Source organism: Danio rerio, chromosome 13 (assembly GCF_049306965.1).
Source record: "Danio rerio strain Tuebingen ecotype United States chromosome 13, GRCz12tu, whole genome shotgun sequence".
Taxonomy (NCBI): Eukaryota; Metazoa; Chordata; class Actinopteri; order Cypriniformes; family Danionidae; genus Danio; species Danio rerio.
Window position 1 is genome coordinate 18,242,369 of NC_133188.1, and position 20,422 is coordinate 18,262,790.

General features: G+C 35.6%; 2 protein-coding genes across 13 annotated transcripts in view; both read left to right on the forward strand.

The window, feature by feature from the left end:
* The first annotated feature begins 251 nt into the window (after positions 1–251).
* On the forward strand, positions 252–17,913 carry mocos (molybdenum cofactor sulfurase). 7 transcript variants are annotated; one of them, XM_073919178.1, is made up of 17 exons: positions 252–296; positions 418–490; positions 789–878; positions 979–1,045; positions 2,041–2,091; positions 2,579–3,226; positions 5,983–6,059; positions 6,807–7,006; positions 7,217–7,333; positions 7,452–7,844; positions 7,947–8,109; positions 8,244–8,328; positions 8,539–8,663; positions 14,830–14,929; positions 15,149–15,290; positions 16,040–16,144; positions 16,250–17,913. In XM_073919178.1, exons 6-17 carry the CDS (start codon positions 2,685–2,687, stop codon positions 16,361–16,363), a joined length of 2,163 nt encoding a protein of 720 aa, XP_073775279.1. In that variant the 5' UTR covers positions 252–296; positions 418–490; positions 789–878; positions 979–1,045; positions 2,041–2,091; positions 2,579–2,684; the 3' UTR covers positions 16,364–17,913. The 7 variants fall into 7 exon arrangements, 5 of the variants coding, with proteins under 5 accessions (XP_073775279.1, XP_073775278.1, XP_073775280.1 ...); XR_012388406.1 differs by lacking the exon at positions 252–296 and adding an exon at positions 13,203–13,276 and having other exon boundaries at positions 340–490; XM_073919177.1 differs by lacking the exon at positions 2,041–2,091.
* A 1,096-nt stretch (positions 17,914–19,009) lies between these two features.
* The window catches only part of anxa11a (annexin A11a), a 46,708-nt gene continuing 45,295 nt past the window's right edge, over positions 19,010–20,422 (forward strand). For 4 of the 6 annotated variants that reach the window (XR_012388460.1, XR_012388459.1, XR_012388458.1 and 1 more), the window contains exon 1: positions 19,032–19,080. The gene's annotated coding sequence lies outside the window, so the exon portion shown is untranslated. Of the gene's footprint in view, positions 19,081–20,422 lie in introns of all 6 variants that reach the window. The other 2 variants (NM_181765.2, NM_183410.2) reach the window with 1 other exon arrangement.

Consider the following 20,422-nt stretch of genomic DNA (forward strand, 5'->3'; position numbering starts at 1 on the left):
TAACTGAAGCGCGAGAATCTGATAAAAGCATTCATTTCTTTCAACACCAACCTACTCTCCCTACTATTTTGATCAATAGTGTCAAATATTTGCAGTGAAAATTATGTCTCAAGATAACGTGTGATCAGTTATTCTCTATTCAATTTTTGATAACTTCCCTCTGTATTCACCAGACGTGCTCCAGAAACGTCACAGGACTTCAGTGAAACTCCCCTTTATTCGTCCTGCAGTAGAAAGTAAAAAAAACAGTCACACAGCAGCTGGACTTTGGTCTCGGATCTATCGAATTTGACATGGTACGCGGTAACTTACATAAATTCGGGAAGGAGGGCTCTCTCTGGACTTTCAGACTGAGCAAAAATGGATACTCGGTCTTTGCAAGACTTTCAGGACTTATGCACTTTTGATGTTTTTAAGAGTTTTGGACACTACTACGGGTACGGCGTTGATCAGCAGGCTCTGATAGATCAGGAATTTAAACGGATTAAAGGTAAAAGGTGCCTTGAATTTCTTCATGTGGTAACGTTAAAAACCTGCATTCGTTGCTGCTTAATCTCGTGTATGACTGTCTTTTTGTAAGCCATCAAATGTACTTAAATACCTTTTGAATTGGACGTAAAATGAACAGCTTGCTAACTTATTTGACAGTTGAAAGCGTCGGCCTGAAGTGCTACAGTGTTTACTTTCTGTTCAGTTATCAGTGCATGAAAGCAGCTCGGCGGCTCCCTCTGTTGATCTTATAGTGAATTGCAGTAGGTTGAGAAAATGTTCTTCGTTTTGTTTTTAAGGGGTTACATATCTCGATCATGCAGGGACAACGTTATTTCCTGAATCCCTTATTAAAGGATTTCATGATGATATATCCAGGAATGTTTATGGTGAGTTTCCGTTTCGTTGATGATATCATGCCATGAGCATTATTGAATTCAACTTCAAAATATTAGTGTGATCACACAATTTAATACTTTTCTTTTTCAGGAAATCCTCACAGTCATAATTCCAGCAGTAGACTAACACACGACACTGTGGAAAGTGTCAGATACAAGTGAGTACTTTTGTACTTTTTAATCAGCCGATCAGCCACAAAGATTGTTATGCAACTAGATTTTTCCCATTATTATTATTATTGTTATTATTATTATTAGTGTTTTTTATAATTATTATTATTATTACCTCTTGTACATCATCTTATTATCTGAATTCTAAATTTTAAAATGGCACAGACAGGCCATATTTATATAATCAATAATCATTTTTTTTGGTCATAATTGTTATCATTATTTAAAATGATTTTCAGTGGGCCTTGACCAAAAGGTTTTTGAATATATATATATTTTTCCTGCAAATAAGGTTGCTAATACATCTATAAATTTCAAAGATCATGACATTTCCCAATTATTAATAGCAATTCTTGAAGCAGAAGAGGACAAAGAAAAAGAACAGACTAACAAAAAGTTCCTTCAATAATGGAAAAGAAAAATACAATGTGTAACATATTAAAATGAAACAAACTGTAGCATCTTCACTCTGAGAATTAAACATAATTGGTTTATTATCAAAGCTACAAAAGACCTTTAGTCAAGAGCAGTGAATGATTTTGATCTTGTCTTTTTTGTTTTATTATAATGCTAAAAAAACAGAATATAGCACGCTGTCGCTTTAAGAGCCGCACAGTTTCGATTTATTGTTTCACTTTCACATAATTACAATAAGCACCGCGTTTTGACACGTTTGCATTTATCTGAGCATTTTAAAAATATAAATGAATCGAACAATATATAAAGTCAATAAATAAAGGAAGTCCTATGCTGCAAATAAAGCGTTATATGCTATACTATATACTCTATATACTCTATAAAAATGCTGATTGGTGGATAAGACATTTGTGTTCAACAGTTGGCCAAGTGTACCTAATAAAGTGGCCGGTGAGTGTATATACTCCCCAGATAGCATACAGTTCTGGGCCACATTTGGGATATGGGCCATACCTGGGCCAGATGTAATTTGCTATCTGGGTCACCTCATGTGGATTTCCTCCAGGTGCTCCTGTTTCCCCCACAAGTCCGAAGACATGTGGTACAGGTGAATTGGGTAAGCTAAAACTATCCTTAGTGTATACGTATGAATCAGTGGGTATGGGTGTTTCACAGTGATAGGTTGCAGCTGGAAGGGCTGCGTAAAACACACGCTGGACAAATTGGCAGTTCATTCCGTTGTGGCGACCCCAGATTAATAAAGGGACTAAGCCGAAAAGAAAATGAATGAATATATATCTACCTATTTATCTATACATATCTATAGGCTTGAAGTCACTGATTCCTGTAAATTTGATGAATATTCTAGTTTTGCGCTATTCTTAGACATCTATAGATGACAGTCCAAATTTAGCATTGATTTAGCGATGTTATTTATGTTTAGATGTCTGTTACTCTTCTTTTAAACACAAAAAATGCTTGCTGGGTTGACTCAATTGAGGATTCATATAACAATAATTTTATAATATTTAAATGATGTGATAAGACACATTAGAAATGTGTGTTATAAAGATATAATACTCCAATATTTGAAATACCTACAGGATCCTGGCACATTTTAATACAAGTCCTGAAGATTACTCAGTGATTTTCACATCAGGATGTACTGCAGCACTGAAATTAGTGGCTGACACCTTTCCCTGGAAGCCCATGTCAAACAAAGAGCCAGGAAGCCAGTTCTGCTACCTCACTGACAACCACACGTCTGTGGTGGGCATCCGTGGTGCGACCGCACTTCAGGGAGTTGGCACAATTTCTGTTTCACCTCGCGAAGTGGAAACAAGAGCAAGAAAAAAGACACAAACAAATGGAGAAGAGGAGTGCTCTACACCTCATCTTTTCTGTTATCCTGCCCAGAGTAACTTCTCTGGCAGGAAGTATTCACTGAGTTATGTGAAGGGAATTCAGTCTCAACAGCTCTATCCAGCATGTGAACACCACGGTCAATGGTTTGTCCTCCTCGATGCTGCCTGTTTTGTAAGCTGCTCACCTCTGGATTTAAGCCAGTATCCTGCTGATTTTGTGCCAATATCTTTCTACAAAATGTTTGGTTTCCCGACTGGACTCGGAGCCTTGCTGGTGAGGAATGAGGCTGCTGAGGTATTGAGAAAAACGTATTTTGGAGGAGGAACCGCAGCAGCGTATCTTGTGGAAGAGAACTATTTCATACCAAAGCCCAATTTGGCCAGCAGGTAGGATGTGACAGAAAGAATTTAAAGGGTTGTTCACCAAAACATGAAAAAAAATTCTAATTGCAAACCGGAGTTTATTTCTTCTATCTAACACAAAAGAAGGTATTTTGAAGAATGTACAAATATGTTACGGATGTGAATAGTTATCTCTCCATCCAAAGATGTGAATGCAACTTATGTGTAAAACTGGAACATTGCATAAACCATTTGCAATTTTTATCCAATGACAAATTTTATCCAATGACAAATTTTATCCAAAACAAAATCATCATTTAATGAAAACTGGTGGCAAATCTTGAAAAGAAAAATGCAATTCATGATAATAGGAGAAGCCACTGTGGGCTTTTTTATTATAAAAATAAAAGTGAAACGCAATGAACACAGTCATAACGGACTTTTGGAGGCCACATGACTTTTTTGATGTGCATGCTAGAATTTATAAAGTAAATGTGCTTTCTGTTACATACTGGTCTGGAAAATAAAGATGAGGATCTACGTGCAGTTTAATAATCAAGAATAGTCTGCCAGGCAATAGCCAAACAGGTACAAACTGGAGCATGAGGGTAATCAAAAGAACGTGGTCAAAACAACAGGCAAATGGTCAAGGCAGGCAACATAACAGCATAAACAATAAAACAAAGGTCAGAAACCACGGGAATGCAAGAGAAGGAAAACACTTTATAATGCAGTAGGAATGGCTGATGTGAAACAGACGTTTCGACACAGTGTCGAGATCCCAGAGCAAGTGTTTCAAAACACTAGATCACTAGAAAGTGATTTGAAACACACAGGTCACATGACTAAATTGTTTCGAAACACTAAGTCAGTTGACTAAAGTTCAAAGCATCTGTCATTTCATAAGCCTTTCGAGATATGGCTAATCGGCATTTGACTGACATGGTTGGAGAAAAACTTCTGTAGCCTATTGGACCATGTGTGGCCTGAGTTCGAATCCCGACCTATTTAAATACACTGTAATTATGACTTGATGTATTTTAATAATGTTACTTTTTTATGACCAAAACAAAACATATATTCAAAAAGTGTTCATTCGGATGTCAAACTAATGTTAAAAAAAAAAAAACGTTACAAGAACAAAGCATTTAAAAACTAACATCTATAGCTGTATCACCCTGGATTCAAACCCATTGTCTCTGTATGATAGTCTGGAACTCTCACCGCTTCACTAAATCATTTGAAACCTCTACAACTTGAGGTTAAATACCTCAATTTGCTTAATTGTTTCTTTGCTGAAGCTGTTCCAAAGTAATACATAAAAATGCCCACTAGGTGGTCACTGTAGAAACATTTTTTGGTTTTGAAACATTCCAAAGTTTCAACACAAATTAGTGATGTGACGTTGTGCGCCGAGGCTTCAAAGCATGTATCAAGAAAAACGTCTACATCTCGCAGTGAAGCAGTGTACCGGAGCTTGATTCGTTATGCCATCATCACGTGATCAGTGACGTCCGAAGCATCGTTTTCGCCTATACCCACATGACTGCTTCGAATTTTGACTCAATGGTTTAAACACCCTCATGGGTTAGTAAAGTGTATAGCGAGAAATTAAGCGTCGATTACATACATTTCTACTGTTTCAAAGCAATGCACCTGTCTCACACACCAGTAATTAAACTAAAATACAATAGTAATTTATACTAAAAAGGTTTTGAACCATACTAAAGTGTATAAGCGTATTTTTTACAACTATCTTTAAAGAAAACCACTGCATATCGTAGTATAGTGTTTAACAGAGACCAGCTGGCGAGCACCACCCAAACACATCACTCACATAGCCTCCTTCTAGAGCATTCGCCTCCCATGCACGAATTGCTGGTTCGATCAACGTTTGGAACAGGACTAGTTGTAATATGATAAACTTTTGAATATCTTGGATGTTACTACAGTCATCAGTGGTGTAATGTAATATATCTTATGTGTAAAAACTACAGTAATTGAATAATTTGTTTATATTGTTGTTGTTGTATTACTACATGAATGAGTTGGTCAGTTGTGAACATTTGAGATTATGGCAACACAGTGCTTTCCCACACTTTAACCAGAAGAGGTCCTCATCGAGCTCTTATTTAGAAAGCTTTGAGTATCGAACCTTTTTCCAATACAATTGAGTCGAGCGCTTCACTGGTTCAGAAAGCTTTATTTCACCATCACTACCACAAATTCAGTTTTTCATGAAGCCTCGCTTTGCTCACAACTAGCTAAAAGTGAACAAGACTAAGCAAGATGTAAGTGTGAGTCAGAGGCATATATAGTCCTGGTAAACAGTTAATCATGAGCTTCCAGCTGTGTGTGAATAATCAGATGAATCAGGAACTGGTGTGTGTGAGGTGCATGATAGTATTTGTAGTCCAGTTCATTGACAGAAGTGTAGTTCTCCAACGATCTGCAAAATTTTGAGAGCTGGCGATCGTGACATTTTCATTGTAATTTATGTGCATTTATTCTTATAAAAAGTTTATCCTAAGTTTCCATAAGTTGTTTATGCATTCAGATGTTTTAATGTACTCACATTTTTGTGATTAAACATTTTTTATACAATAAAATACACTATAAATAGGTGGATGGAAAGCTGATGGCTATTGGTTCCATTATTCTTCAAAATATCGTCTTTTGTGTTGCAATTTTTTTAAATTTTTATACATTTCATTTTAAAGTGCACTATCCGTTTATTTGTTATCAGGCATTGATGATTATAGCTTTCATAATTTGATGATATTTTTTTTAATGATTTGAAGGTTTGAAGATGGCACAATCTCGTTCTTGGACATCATTTCTCTTCATCATGGTTTTGAAACTCTTCAAAAACTAACAGGTTTAAAAGTTTTTGATTATGAATGTTTTCATCAACACTTGTTCCTCTAATACTAGCATGTCCAATTATATTCTATCTTAAATATATCTCTAATTGTGCCAGCAGGTATGTTGTACCCTAGTGTCGTGGGGATGTTGCCTTTTGCTTGGAAACAAAAATCTGGTTGACATCAGAGCCCAACGTCAGGCCAACTTCAATGTCCAACGTCCAAGCTAAAATCAACCCAATATCAATGACTAATGATGATAATGTTACAGCTTGACATTGTGTGAACATAACCACTATTACGTCTATCAGACATTGGGTTTTGGTTGCCATATACCTGACAAATAAATATTAATATTTGACATCAATATGATATTGGTTTAAGATGTTGGCTTGACGTTGGATTTTGGTAACTTTTCAACACAACCTAAAATTCAACCAAATATCAAGGTCATTTGATGTCGTTATTGGATGTCAAAAAAACGTTGTTCTTAGATGCTGGCTAGACATTGAATTTTTTCACGACCTAAATCTAATCTGATATTAACGTCTTATGATGTTGTGTGTGTGCTGGTTTGTTCTTTGTTTGTTTAAAATAGCTAGACAAACTGACACTCACATTATCATATATTATTTATTTTCCGGAGATTTGGCCTGCTTCTATTGCCCTCATTTAAATGGTGCTAATTGAATAAATGGAAATGTTTATGTGATTCAAATTCTAATGCATTTCATTAAAAAGATTCTGTATTTTGTTTGCAGGAAGTATGACGAACATTCAGCTACACACATTTGGTTTAGCTCGCTACACATATACTGTCCTTTCGTGCCTGTGTCACAGCAATGGAAAACATGTGGCACAGATTTACTGTGATAATGACTTTCAGAGTATTGCCGAACAGGGTGCAATCATCAACTTTAGCCTGCTAGACTGTCATGGACGAACAGTAGGATATTCTCAGGTCAGACAAAACTTGCCAAATGTTACTTTATTTTATCTACTGTGTTTTTAAATGATCTACATATATTGCATGTACATTTATACTGTAATATGTAAGAATAAAGCAGATTCTTTTTTTCTTTCCAATAATAAAGAAAATCTAAAATGTGAGATTTAGGAAATGTTGAATATGTTTTTACTTATCGTTTGTTTGTTTGCCTATTGTTGCCAGGTGGACAAAATGGCTAGTCTCTTTAACATTCATATCCGCACAGGCTGTTTCTGCAACACTGGAGCCTGCCAACATTATCTGGCTATCAGCAACCAAAACGTGAAGAGTAATTTGCATGTAAGTCGATGGCAGCCAATGCAAACTTTAATGTTCGTTGACAGAAAGACAGACAGACAGAATAAGATAAGATTAAAATGTTGGAATTAACCTTTAAAAAGTATTTATTTTCTCCCAGGCCGGACACATCTGTGGAGACAACATTGATCTGGTTGACGGACGTCCCACAGGATCCCTCCGTGTGTCTTTCGGGTATATGTCCAGTTTTGAGGACTGTCAGAACTTTCTTCGATTTGTTGTGAACTGTTTTGTAGACAAACCCCTAATCCTGGACCAAACAAAGCTAGCCAAGCTGAATTCAGCTGCACCAATAGAACCGTCATCGTCTTTTCATCTGACATCAATACCCAGTGACCAACAAAGACATGCGAATGGCCAAATTAACTCCCCTTCACCTGACAGGATGGCCGTATCTGAAGTCACCATGTCAAAAGATGGAAAGAAGGATGGCAGCAGCTGTACGCTAACCAATCTTTTTATCTTTCCTGTCAAATCATGCGCATCATTTGAGGTACACAAAGCTGTTTTGTAATCTTTCTAGGCTGACAGTGAAAAGCAGGCTGATATAATGATATCATGGTAGGTATTCAAAGTTGTTGTGATTGATCTACAGGTGACAGAGTGGCCACTGGGACCACAGGGTTTGTTATATGATCGTTTGTGGATGGTTGTGAATGAGAATGGAGTGTGTCTCAGCCAGAAAAGGGAGCCAAAACTGTGTCTTATCCAACCTGTCGTCTGTCTGGCAGCTAACACACTGAAGCTGCAGATCTCAGGTCAGAGATTTGGTGTTTCCATTAGTGAGATGCAAAGCGAATCAATGATTCTTTGAAAATAATTAAATAACTGCAGATTTATCATGTAATATATGGAATAATAAGTTAAAATGAAAAGTTCTCTCTTGTCTAAGGCTCTGAAGCAATCACTGTTCCCTTGGATCCCAGTCTAGAAAAGTCAGATCTGAGAACATCCCAAAGCAAAGTTTGTGGTGACAGGTATGATGAGAAACACAGTGCCACCAAAAATGCCAACCAAAAACAGTCCTCTTATATTATTATACCATTACATTATGCATTTAGACATATAAAGTATTTGCATTCATAAACAGTTAAGCATGTTTAAAACTCATATTCAATGGTTTGTAATCAATATAAACTTTGTTGTAGTTGAATAATAAACATTAACCTGAATAATCTTTGGTGTAGGGTACAGACAGTGGACTGTGGGGAGGAAGTTTCAGCCTGGCTTTCTGAGTTTCTTGGAAAACCTTGTCGTCTTATAAGGCAAAGACCAGAATTTTTGCGTGATATGAAATTTGGACAAGGAAAAGGTAAAAGAATGTCTTTGTATTAAATTATTAATTTTTAAATGTCATGAAATCCTGAAATATATCCTAATATGTTGAAGTATCTCCTATAATGCTTATAGTAGCATAGTATACACAGTAGTAGTTGTAGTTCTATACTACTAGCAGTGGTTGTTAGTCTTATACAGTATCTATGGAATAATAAACAGTTAATAATATAGTCTATAGATGTAGGTTTAAAAAAGGTTTACTGCTTTTATAAATATGTTCAATTTCAGATCTAATAGCTTTGTTGCTTTTAGATTCAGGTATGTATTGCTGAAGCTTAAAGACCTCCAAGTGGGAGGTATCACATTTTAAGTAGGTTAGGTGATCTCCAAGTGAGAGGGTCTTAGGGGATAAATAGGCTGGGTTTAGGGTTGGTGTAGGGCATGGGTGTCCAAACTCAGTCTTGAAAGGCAGATGTCCTGCATAGTTTTGATCCAACCCCAATCACACACATGCACCTAGGCTTGCTAATCAAGTTCTTACGAGGTTTCTAGAAACATCCTGACAGGGCTATTGAGGCAAGTTGGAGTTTGGACACCCTGGTGTAGTAGACATTAATAAAACACACCAAGTTACTGTGAGTTTGGTATAAGGCTTCGGGTTGGTGTACATGTTAATAAAACACAATAGGTTTGACTCTGTGTCATGTACAAGACATTAAATAAATAAAAACTCCAGGAGGTTTGTACAGCGATCTTAAAGCTCAAGTCCCACCCAATTGAAGCTGGCTTCAACCTCTGTTTATACTCCTCTCTTTAGATTTGGCAAGGGCACCAACAGAGAGCACCCTCACTGTCAGCACACCCTCTGCTTCTGTGGTCATTTGCTGTCATATTAACCTGACCATGCCAAATGCTCATTGCAAACTATTGCCAATTTAGCTGCCTTACTTTCTCTTCATTGATAATATCTGTCATGTGTACATATGACCTGTTTCTCTTAACTTCTTCCTTTTGGATTACCGTTTTTGCACATTGCTGAAATGGTATCATAGTTTTTACCTGTTCTTAGATCAGTTTTACAAGTTTGTAGACATTTTAGTGAGACATTTGTAAATTGAAAAGGAATAATGCTAATGCTAGGTAACTGTCTCATGTTATTACTCCTTACTAGTAAGGGTTTGGACCCACTTTAGATTTCAGAACTGCCATAATCCTTCGTGGCGTAGATTCAAAAAGGTACTGGTAATATTCCTCAGAGATTTTTGTCCATATTGACATGATAGCATCATCCAGTTGCTACAGATTTGTCAGCTGCACATCCATGATCCGAATCTCCCATTCCACCACATCCCAAAGGTGCTCTATTGGATTTAGCTCTGGTGACTGTGGAGGCCATTGAGTACAGTGGACTCATTGTCATGTTCAAGAAACCAGTTTGAGATGATTCGCACTTTATAACATGGAGTGTTATTCTGCTGGAAGTAGCCATCAGAAGATGGGCACACTGTGGTCATAAAGGGATGGACATGGTCGGCAACAATACTCATGTAGGCTGTAGCTGTGACACAATGCTCAGTTGATACTAATGAGCTAAAAGTGTGCCGCCACCACCAGTCTGAACCGTTGATACAAGACCCTACCATCCAAATGTCGCATCAGAAATCAACACTCATCAGACCAGGCAACTTTTTTTTCACTATTTTATTGTCCAATTTTGGTGAGCCTGTGCGAATTGTAGCCTCCATTTCTACATGCCTAAATGCATGGGGTTGCTGCCATGTGATTGGCTGATTATAAATTGGCGTTAAAGAGCATTTGGAAAAGTGTACCTAATAAAAAAAATTATGAAAGAGCATATATTATGCAGACACTTAATATTTAATGATATTAGGTATTAGATGCTAGGAAAAGTGCATTTTAGGTTATTCTTTACATTTAAAGTTCACAATATGTTGGAAAAAGCCAATTTTAATGCAGGTTTCTCTGGCATGTGGTTTTTCAAATGCTTTGCAGCAGTGAGTCATTTTACAAAGTAATTGGTTCAATTGTTTTGAAGCTTTGAAAAGATTTGTTTTTTGTTAGATTTATTTTGTTACTGCCGGTTTTATGGACTCTGATTTTGGATTATGCTTTGGCACTGTTGAACTGTTTTATTAAACACCTGCACATGGATTCTGGCTGTTGCCGCATCCTTATTACAGAATACTTTGCCACAGATGAACCCAGTTTCTAAACTTCATTTTCCTTTATCAAAGAAAATACTGAAGAGTCACCAAGAACAGCTCAACAAAATTAAGTTGGCAAACGAACATCTTACCCACTACATTTGATTGCTTCTTTCTGCATCACTGCATGATAGAATTGATAGGTCTGCAGATCATTGTCAGCTTTTTTCAAGTCAGCATATACATTGATACCAGAATTGTGTATCTTATGATTGATTGATTGTTTGATTGATTGATTGATTGATTGATTTATTGATTGATTGATTGATTGATTGATTGATTGATTGATTGATTGATTGATTGATTGATTGATTGATTGATTGATTGATTGATTGATTGATTGATTGATTGATTGATTGATTGATTGATTGGTTGGTTGATTGATTGATTGATTGATTGATTGATTGATTGATTGATTGAGCTGCAGCAGTTTAGAGAAAAATAATTATTTGCTTCATTTATTCTTTGATTATTTCATGCAATAACTGGCAATGATATTTTATCATAACTGTTAAGTCTTTCGCAGAACGACCTCACAGCTGATTTTGCCAGAGTTTAACACTCTCTCTGCACAAAGTGTATGAAATGATGTTGCTCTCGAGGCTATTTACAGTACTAATGGAGTCTAACCACGCTCCAAGCATAAAATGGCATGCAAGAGTAAGGATCTGCTTTTTTCCACGTTTGTGACCTGTCTATTCAAACTGACAGCCTATTGAGAAAAACACTTAAAAAGAGACCCAGTTGTTTTCCTCACATTAACCATCAAGTCTCACCAACAGCATTTCCAATCTAATTCTTTATTGTCCAAAAACCCTTGCAAATCAGCGTCTTTCAGATCCCTCTTTCAGTAATGAGATCTTCTTTTCACATCATCACTTGGCATTGCTGACATACTGATATACTCCAGCTTAGAGGAAGAACACATCAACCATGTCAAGTTTTGTTCTGCCTGTTAAAACAACTCAATGTAAAATCAGAAAAATGTCAGTTTTATATGAAACAAACCACATTCCTGGGATCATCAGCCATCAAAGACTTCAAGGTCCAAGCTGTCACAAAGTCGTTCCAGCCAACTGCAATAAAGGTTTTGCAACAGTTTATGTGTTTTTTGCCCGCTTAGAAGATTCATCCAGAATTACATGCTGGTTGCTTCTTCCCTTGCATTACTTCTTAGGGAAAACAAACTAAACTCAAGTGGATCAAGGAAGCCTCTGGAGCATTCAGAAAACTCAAAGTATTATCACAGCCAAATTCTCAAAGACTTCAAAGAAGGTTTCATCACTAAAGTGAACTTAGGACCAGTTCACTATCATCTTAAATGTCAGGACACTTTATATGAGACAAATCTGTTAGGTTGTTTTGAGTCAAACTGGCGAGACATTTCAGCTGCATTGTTGAAACGATTGCCTATTGAGAATTAATGCATTATGCATTTTTTTTTTCGTGCATTTTTGTTTTATGGCCTAAATTTAGGGTTGGCCAGCCTTTTTGTGATGCTAGAATGAGTTAGTAAGATTGTAAAAGCGCAATATTCTAGAAATTACAGATTTAGAATGACCAGTTTGTCTTGCAATCGCTAAAAGAGTTTTCTTCATCTGGACCTGCATGCTGCTGAAGGGTTTCAGTCATATTGAATGACTCATCATCATTATACACTGAAAAAATACCTGTAAATTGACAGTTTTTCCATAGATTGTGATTCATGTTTTTTTCCCACTTATTTTGGCTTTTGAATTGCATTATGAGAGCTTGGTCTTTCCTTTAACAACTTTTAACCTTAAAAAGTTTAAAAATGTAACTTTTATTAACATTTTTAACAGTTTGAAGTATTGTCTGGGCTGGTGTTGTGTATTATGCTGCAAAATAACTGGTAATAAGCTGCTGATACATTCTTCAAGTGTCTTTACAGAGTTGTTTCAAAACAATATCTTGTCTCAAACTACTAAAATGTGAATAAAAGTCAATTTGTTAAACTGCAGAGTTGAATTTTCAGCATCCAAAGTGAACAGAGCAAAGATCATCATGCTATAATGCAATTCACAACCGTAAATAAATGCGAAACACAAAATACAGAACCTTTAATTAACAGATATTTTTACAGTGTATATACAGGGGTTGGACAATGAATCTGAAACACTGGCCAATTTAGTGTTGGAGTTTTTCGCGACTAAATTTGGTGGCCAGTCTTCATAGATTGCATATTCCATCAGTAAGAGCAGAGTGTGAAGGTTTAATTAGCAGAGTTATAGCTCTGTTTTGCTTAAAATATTGCAATGAACAATATGGGAGTTTAAAAAATGACAAATTGTTGTTGTGCATATCAAATGTCGTTACGATGTATCCAGGTATCCAGGATAATGTCAGCATACCACCAATAGGCATGAATCACATCCAACAGGAGTAACTGCGGATGCAAGAGGTAGCTGTCAGAAAGGGATGTTCAGGTGCTAAAATGAACTGTATCAAAACACATAATTCAATACAATTCAGTTCATGTTTATTTATACAGCAATTTTTTCAATGTAAATTGTGTCAAAGCAGCTTAGTTCTAGTAAATTGAAACTGTGTCAGTCCAGTTTTCAGAGTTGAAGTTCAGTGTGATTTAATTTTCACTGCTGAATGTCTAATCACTGAAGAGCAAATCCCTCCATGCGCACCTCCACACGCCCCAAACCAAGCAGAATTAAATGTGCACCTCAACTCTTTTGTTTCCACCAAAATTGTTTGCTGGGAGTTTGTTGGTCACTCGTCAATTTTAATAGTGCCAGCAGGAAAAATCTTGGGCTGTGGACAATCTGAAACATGTTTTGTTTTCTGATGAGTCCACCTTTAACTGTCTTTTTCGTATCTGGGAGAGTTACAGTGTGGAAAAGCCCCAAAGAAGAGTACCACCCAGACTATTGCATTGCCTTGGCCCAATACTTGTGCATTCTGAAGGACCACGTGAACCCAGTGGTTCAAACATTGTATTCTAAAGGCAGTGCCAAGTAGCAGGATGTTAATACAATACACTTTTTTCTTCAGACGTTATCATCATATTTTATAGTATCAAATTAGTATCAATATTTCTTTAGATTTTAGTATATTGTTATTTATTTATTTTTTTATTTCAATCCACATTTGACGTGGGTCATCACCTTTTCTTAAAGTCGTCCTAAACCAATGGAACAGCATCCATTTTGAAAAACATTTTTGATTCACATCGAATGTTGACAACTATACAGTATATATCAAATATATTAAAAACATAAAAACAAATCATGTTGATTTTAAATGGAAATGGAATTAAAAACTTTGTTGCAGCACATTTATAAAAGCAACACTGATGACCCATGTCTCCAAAAGATTTTTTCTTTTTCCACTTGTTTTAATTAAGGTTGGCAAAACAGCATGGCGTCTCTGTACCGTCAGAACATTGTAACAGGTGAAAACAGGTCTTCGAAACTACATCATGCATATTGAAAGTTGTGAAGTTGCACCTCATTCACAATAGAGCACGCTCTATCTCTTGAATTAATGATGAAAGCTCAAAAACGTCACGTGGTACCGGCTGGAACAGACAGCCAGTCTACACGCTGGAATTCACACAAGGATCTAAATGTTGTGATGTTGCTTCAAAATGTCACAAAAAATTGGAAATACAAATTTGCTCGAAATAACACAAAAACAACCAAGTTTTACTTTTTTGTGAAAAATATATGTGTCCTGCTAATGTTTTGAGCAATGTGGAACATCTATGACTGTCAGCATCTCAAAAAATCGGTTTTGGTGTTTTGTGACCTTTAAGCCTTCTGCCTCTCAGAATTTACTTTATAGAAAGTAAACATTATAAATCACTTGTTTATCTTTTTGTAGTTTCATTGTCTTTTTGTAGTTACAGACCTCATATGCAGAGTATTTGCAGCAATTTACATAGGAAAAATCACACTGTACTAAGGAATTTCAGCTGAATAATGTTTTCCTGCTCACCAGGTGACTGTTGTCCTACTCCTCTGTCTCTGGTGAATGAGGCTCAGTTTCTGCTTATTAACAGAGCCAGTGTGTGTTTTCTACAAGAAGCCATTGCCAACAGGTATAGTAAAATCTAATTCCCTTACAACAACTACAAATGGCCAATACAATCATACAAATGCTAAATGTTAATTAGCAGTGTATCATTTGAGGCTGCCCAAATAGCTATTAAATAACCTTTCATTTGCCACTGTGTTTTCTTAAATGTTAATATGTTGTCAATGAGAAGTACATTCCTTTCATTATTATTTGATTTTTTTGTTTTATTGGCATATTAAAGACATGACAGTGATAATGAAGAGACTTGGAGAGACACAGAGCAGCTTGTTCAGCGTTTCAGGGCCAATCTTGTCATCTCTGCACAGGAACCATTTGCAGAGGATAACTGGTCTCACCTTACAATAGGAAACACACAGTTTCAGGTTAGTGGAAATATTTCATGCAGTAATAATCATTAATTTCATAATGCAGACATAATTCATTCAGGCTTAGTCCCTTTATTAATCTGGGGTCGCCACATGTGGTTTCCATCATATATTTTTATGTACCAAATGCCCTTCCAGCTGCAACCCATCTCTGGTAGCAGACATAATAGGCAATAATTAAAATCAGTTTAGGTTTTTTCCTTTATATTTTGTTTGATGAAAATTGCTGACCAATTTTGGCATCCAAAGGTAGCTAGTTAAGGTATATTGTGTTTTTCTGGTTTTTAAAGTGTGATATAAGAAAACATCATAAATTTCTCCCGAATTACTTGAAAAAAAAAAACATTATTTTAATAATTTTTGTTATTGGCATCAGTGGTTGAGTTGATTAGCTATTTACAACTAGCCAAGCTACTATTGTAACTACACTGATTTTTATAAATTACACAGTAGGTTATTTAACTGTAATATGAACTGAATTTTACTGTATTGCAATTATGCAGTATGTAATACAGGCAAAAACAATTACTCATTTGAACACTTTTGTTGGCCCTGCTTGTCTTTTTTTCCTATATGGCATACTGTATATTTAAATAAATGCATGTTCTCGATTGAGAAAAATATGTATGGGACCTAATTTTGGCCTTCAGGAATTGGTCATTGTTGAATGGTTGTGGATCATTAATGGTGAGGATCTCATGTAAGTGACACGTTGGATTAATTTGTGAATTCATTGTGACTTTAAGGTGATTGGGAAATGTGGCCGCTGTCAGATGATTGGAGTTGATCAAAAAACAGCCACTAGGACCCAAGAACCCCTTAGGTCTCTTTCTGAATGCAGAAGTGGAAAGGTTTGCCAAAGAAAATGTATTCTGTAAAATAAAACTACCTCATCTGGTTCTTCTCGTTTTTATTGTTAAACAGTACTTCTCATTCTCCTCTCTTCTTGTTTTTAGGTGACTTTTGGAGTTTACTTGGCTCACCAATCAGCAAGGAACTCCACTCACCCTGTTTTATCTATAGGCAGTCATGTTATTCCAAAGATATCTGATTCGACAGATAAATTTTAGAGTTTTTTTTTTGTTTTGTTAGTTTCATATCTAATCGGTGCTTACAGCCTCATTTTATATATTTTTAATAAGAGTATTTTGTTATATGTTTGCATATCATTTGCTATTTAAAAAAAAAACTTTAAACATTTAACATGAATAATGACTTGCATATAATAGTTGTGAATTTTAAAAAGGTGTAATATAAATAAACAAATTCCCATTATAACAGTTTAAAACTTTGATCATTAAAGTTCCATAACTGCTGTGATTATTAGCTTGAGGAAATGCGGAAAGTTTCCTGCGCAGAACATTTCCTCAGTGATTATCATGCAGTCTCCTTGCAGAGGATGATTACATATTTAGAACAAATGCATGTGGGTTTTGTCTAGTTTAAAAAAAAAAAAGCATGACATGAAGCAGAGACATAAAAGTTCTTGTCTCAAAGATCCAGGCACAAAGAATTGCATTGATAGTCTGCTGTCAGTGGCTCATAGAAGTTTTAACTTACACTTTAAAGAAAACTATACACTCACCAGTCACTTTATTAGGTTATTATTAGCGGTTATTTAAGTTACTGTTGCCTTTCTATCAGCTTGAACCAGTCTGGCCATTCTCCTCTGATCTCTGGCATACATTTGCACCTACTGAACGGCCACTCACTGGATACTTTCTCTTTTTCTGACCATTCTCTGTAAACTCTAGAATATGGTTGTGTGTTAAAATTCCATTAGATCAGCAGTTTCTGAAATACCAACCCATCTGGCACCAACAACCATGCCATGTTCAAAGTCACTTAATCACCTTTCTTCCCCATTCCGATGATTGGTTTGAACTGCAGCAGATCGTTTTGGACATGTCTACATGCCTAAATGCCATGAGTTGCTGCCATGTGATTAGCTGATAGGAAATTTGCGCTAACAAGCAGTTGTTCCTAATAAAGTGGCCAGTAAATGTATATAAAAGTATACTTAGTCCCTACTGCCTCTGTTGAGACAGACAAGTGCACCAGATACCTGTACTTATGTTTAATGTTTCTTTCTTATACTCATGTCTTTCTTGTTTCCTGCATTATCATTTTATACTACGCATGTACAATATGCACATGTAGAACAGCATGTAGTTACATTATACTATATATTAAAAAAAGAAACAGAGTTACAGAAATTACATAATGTATTTTGATTTTAACATATTTTTAAAATCATAAAATATATTTTCCTACAGTAGAGCAGACTGGAGATTGTAAGGCATCAGTTTGAAGACTTCCAATTCCTACAAACAGGATCTAGTTACAAATGAGTTAATCAGTTAATTGACTTCACACATCAGTCCACATTCCAAATCCTGTGACTGACACAGCAGATGTTAGATGGAAACTACATCTAAGCTAACAAAGTCATACTTTTTAGTTAAATTATTTTTGGGATAGCAATGCCTGATTTGTAGTTAAACTCATCAAAGTTGAATGATGTCATTTGTGTGTCGATGTTTATGTTTTTATTGCATGTTGTTAGTAACAGTGTTTTAGCTGTTGGCTGTAAAGACAATAAATTCTTGGCTACAATATACTCAGGCTCAGGGTAAAAAACTCTTGTTTAGTACCAGGGGGGTTGCAAGGGTCGAAAGGGATAAGGGCCTTAGCCAACCATAAATAAATAAAAAATAAATAAATAAATTATATTTCATATCTAGTAAGCTAGTACAATTTACATTTTCTGAATTGTTTGCATGTCTTTACATTAATATGTTACACATTTTATTGATTAAAGTTAATTTATTTCACCAAAACTACACATTTTATACTGAAAAAACACATATTAAGCTTCAGTAGTAAGAACTATTCAGTTTCACAGTTGTAATGTTATCTCATCAGCTTTAGTGATGCACAGTATGTGGCAATTTTAAGAACTTGGATAACAATTATTTAAACCTTATTTAAAAAATCATATGCTTTTGACAATACATCAGGGCCTTAAACCCACAACCCTATACCTCTTGGTAAAGACAGACCTCAAAGCCAAAGGAGTTTAGGTTCAGCACAGGGGCGATTTTAGGATTTTCATTTTAGGGGGCTAAGCTGCTTATAAGGTAAAACAATATATTACATAAAAGTAACATTAATATTACATTCATAAGTAGTAATTTAATAGTAATACACAAAAAGTTTGTTTAATATGGGTTGCATACAAGTATTCCACTGTATTGGACAGGCACAGCCATTTGAGTACTGAATAAGAACTCAAATGGTGTTGGGCGTGACTAAAGTTTAGGGCGTGCTCTGCTTGGCAAACGTCCATATTTTAGACGCACCCAACCTTTCTTGTGAGAATTGCTCTAGATGGTGCTGAGACATTTGAAATTAAACTTCTCTAAAAACATAATCAAATACATATGCAACGGGTCCATGGGCACGCTAGTACATTCTGAAAGTAAAAATCTTAACGCGTTTCATACACTTGTTTTAAACGGTAAATTAACCTATATTACGCAATATATCATGTCATATTCGACGTATTCATGGAAAGAATACAAATGTCATTCCTTTGTAACCAAACAATATGAGTCATCATGGTGCACGAAAGCGTCACATGTTTTGTGTTTAGTTAAAGACTGTTGTGTACAGTCATGGAAAGTATGAGTCCAGCCCACCTCATTAAATATTACACTGCGTGTCTCCCGCACGATCACAGAGAGGGTACTCTGTACCTAGGAAGTGACTGCCCGCTGCTTAAACTGTAAGTAACATAAAACCTTCCCGTTTTACGCTAATAACGTTTTATACGATTAAAATAGTTACACGTTTTCGGAGAGTGCTGTTATGTAGACCTTTATGCGCTTTCAAATCGTTAACTTCTGCAAGCATTTGACGGCGGTATTTTAAGCTGTTCTTCCAGCTAGCTTTTTCAGAGGTCCACCCATAAGCTATACATTAAACGCACATTTGACGGCGTTGATCTTCGGCTTCTTAAAGTTAACGATCCATTAAAAAGAAAATCGTGGTTATGATGTGGGAGGAAAACCTTAATATAAACATTTTTTCTTAAAGGGGTAGTTCACCCAAAAAGGAAAAACTACTGCTAGTCCTGTAAGGGGTGTTAAACTCAGTTTCTGTGGGCCAATGCCCAGTAAAGCTTATACTCGAAGCTAATTAAACACACCCTATCAAGCTAGTCAAGTCATTCTGGCTTATTTGGGAAAAATAGAAATATTTGTGGTTGTGCAGGGTTGTAAATAAACTACAAAACCTGCTGTTAAAACAAAAATTATATTTTGTGGCATGTTGGAACTTTCCTGGAATTGAATTTCATGGAGTTTTTTTAAATCAGAGAACTGTGAATGCCATCAAACTGATTTCTAACATTCTTCAAAATATCTTATTTTGTCCAGTGAATAAAAAAACTCAGAAAGGAACAACTAAAGGGTGAGTAAATTTTGAAGTTAGGTGAAATTTTGAACTAATACTTTAAATTCAGTTGTGTAAGACCGGTGTTACATTTGGTTTCATGGGGGAGAGCATACATGAATATTTATGGGATTCCGGGAAATGTAAATATTAAGCTCAGATTATGGCCTTGATTAGCTTTTGATAACTATTTGTTTGTGGAGTACAATAATGTGTTGGTGTGAAATTTAGTTTTTATTTTTGTTAAAAAAAATATTAGCTGGAATTCTAAAAACAAATATGTAAGGTCTATAGCTATTTGCGCTCACAATCCAGGAAAATATAGTGCATGGAGGATATTGTTAGTCATATATAATATTCCAGAAGTTTAAGTACCATATAGACAAGATAAAAGATAGCAAGTTCGTTAAAAAAAATACAAGACCTAAAATGTAATATAATACCACTTAATATCACTCGTAAATTATTTCAGAAGAATTTAGTTATTTATTTAATAAATAGCACTAAATGTATTTAAAATGTCACATTTATGTTTCTTAAATAATAGGTGTTTGTGTTTTTTGACTTATATTCATTTAAGTCTTTTTAAAATGATCACTGCATAATATTTTCCACACTTCATTAAGCAACACAATCTTTTTCAACTGTATTAAAAATAAAAGTTGCTTAAGTAA

Excerpts from the sequence above, each read along its gene's own strand:
- mocos (NM_001014366.2), top strand. The coding sequence starts at position 361 with ATGGATACTCGGTCTTTGCAAGACTTTCAGGACTTATGCACTTTTGAT. Across the intron at positions 491-788 it reads GGAATTTAAACGGATTAAAG|GGGTTACATATCTCGATCAT; the intron begins GTAAAAGGTGCC and ends TTTGTTTTTAAG. Across the intron at positions 14,930-15,148 it reads CAAGAAGCCATTGCCAACAG|ACATGACAGTGATAATGAAG; the intron begins GTATAGTAAAAT and ends GGCATATTAAAG.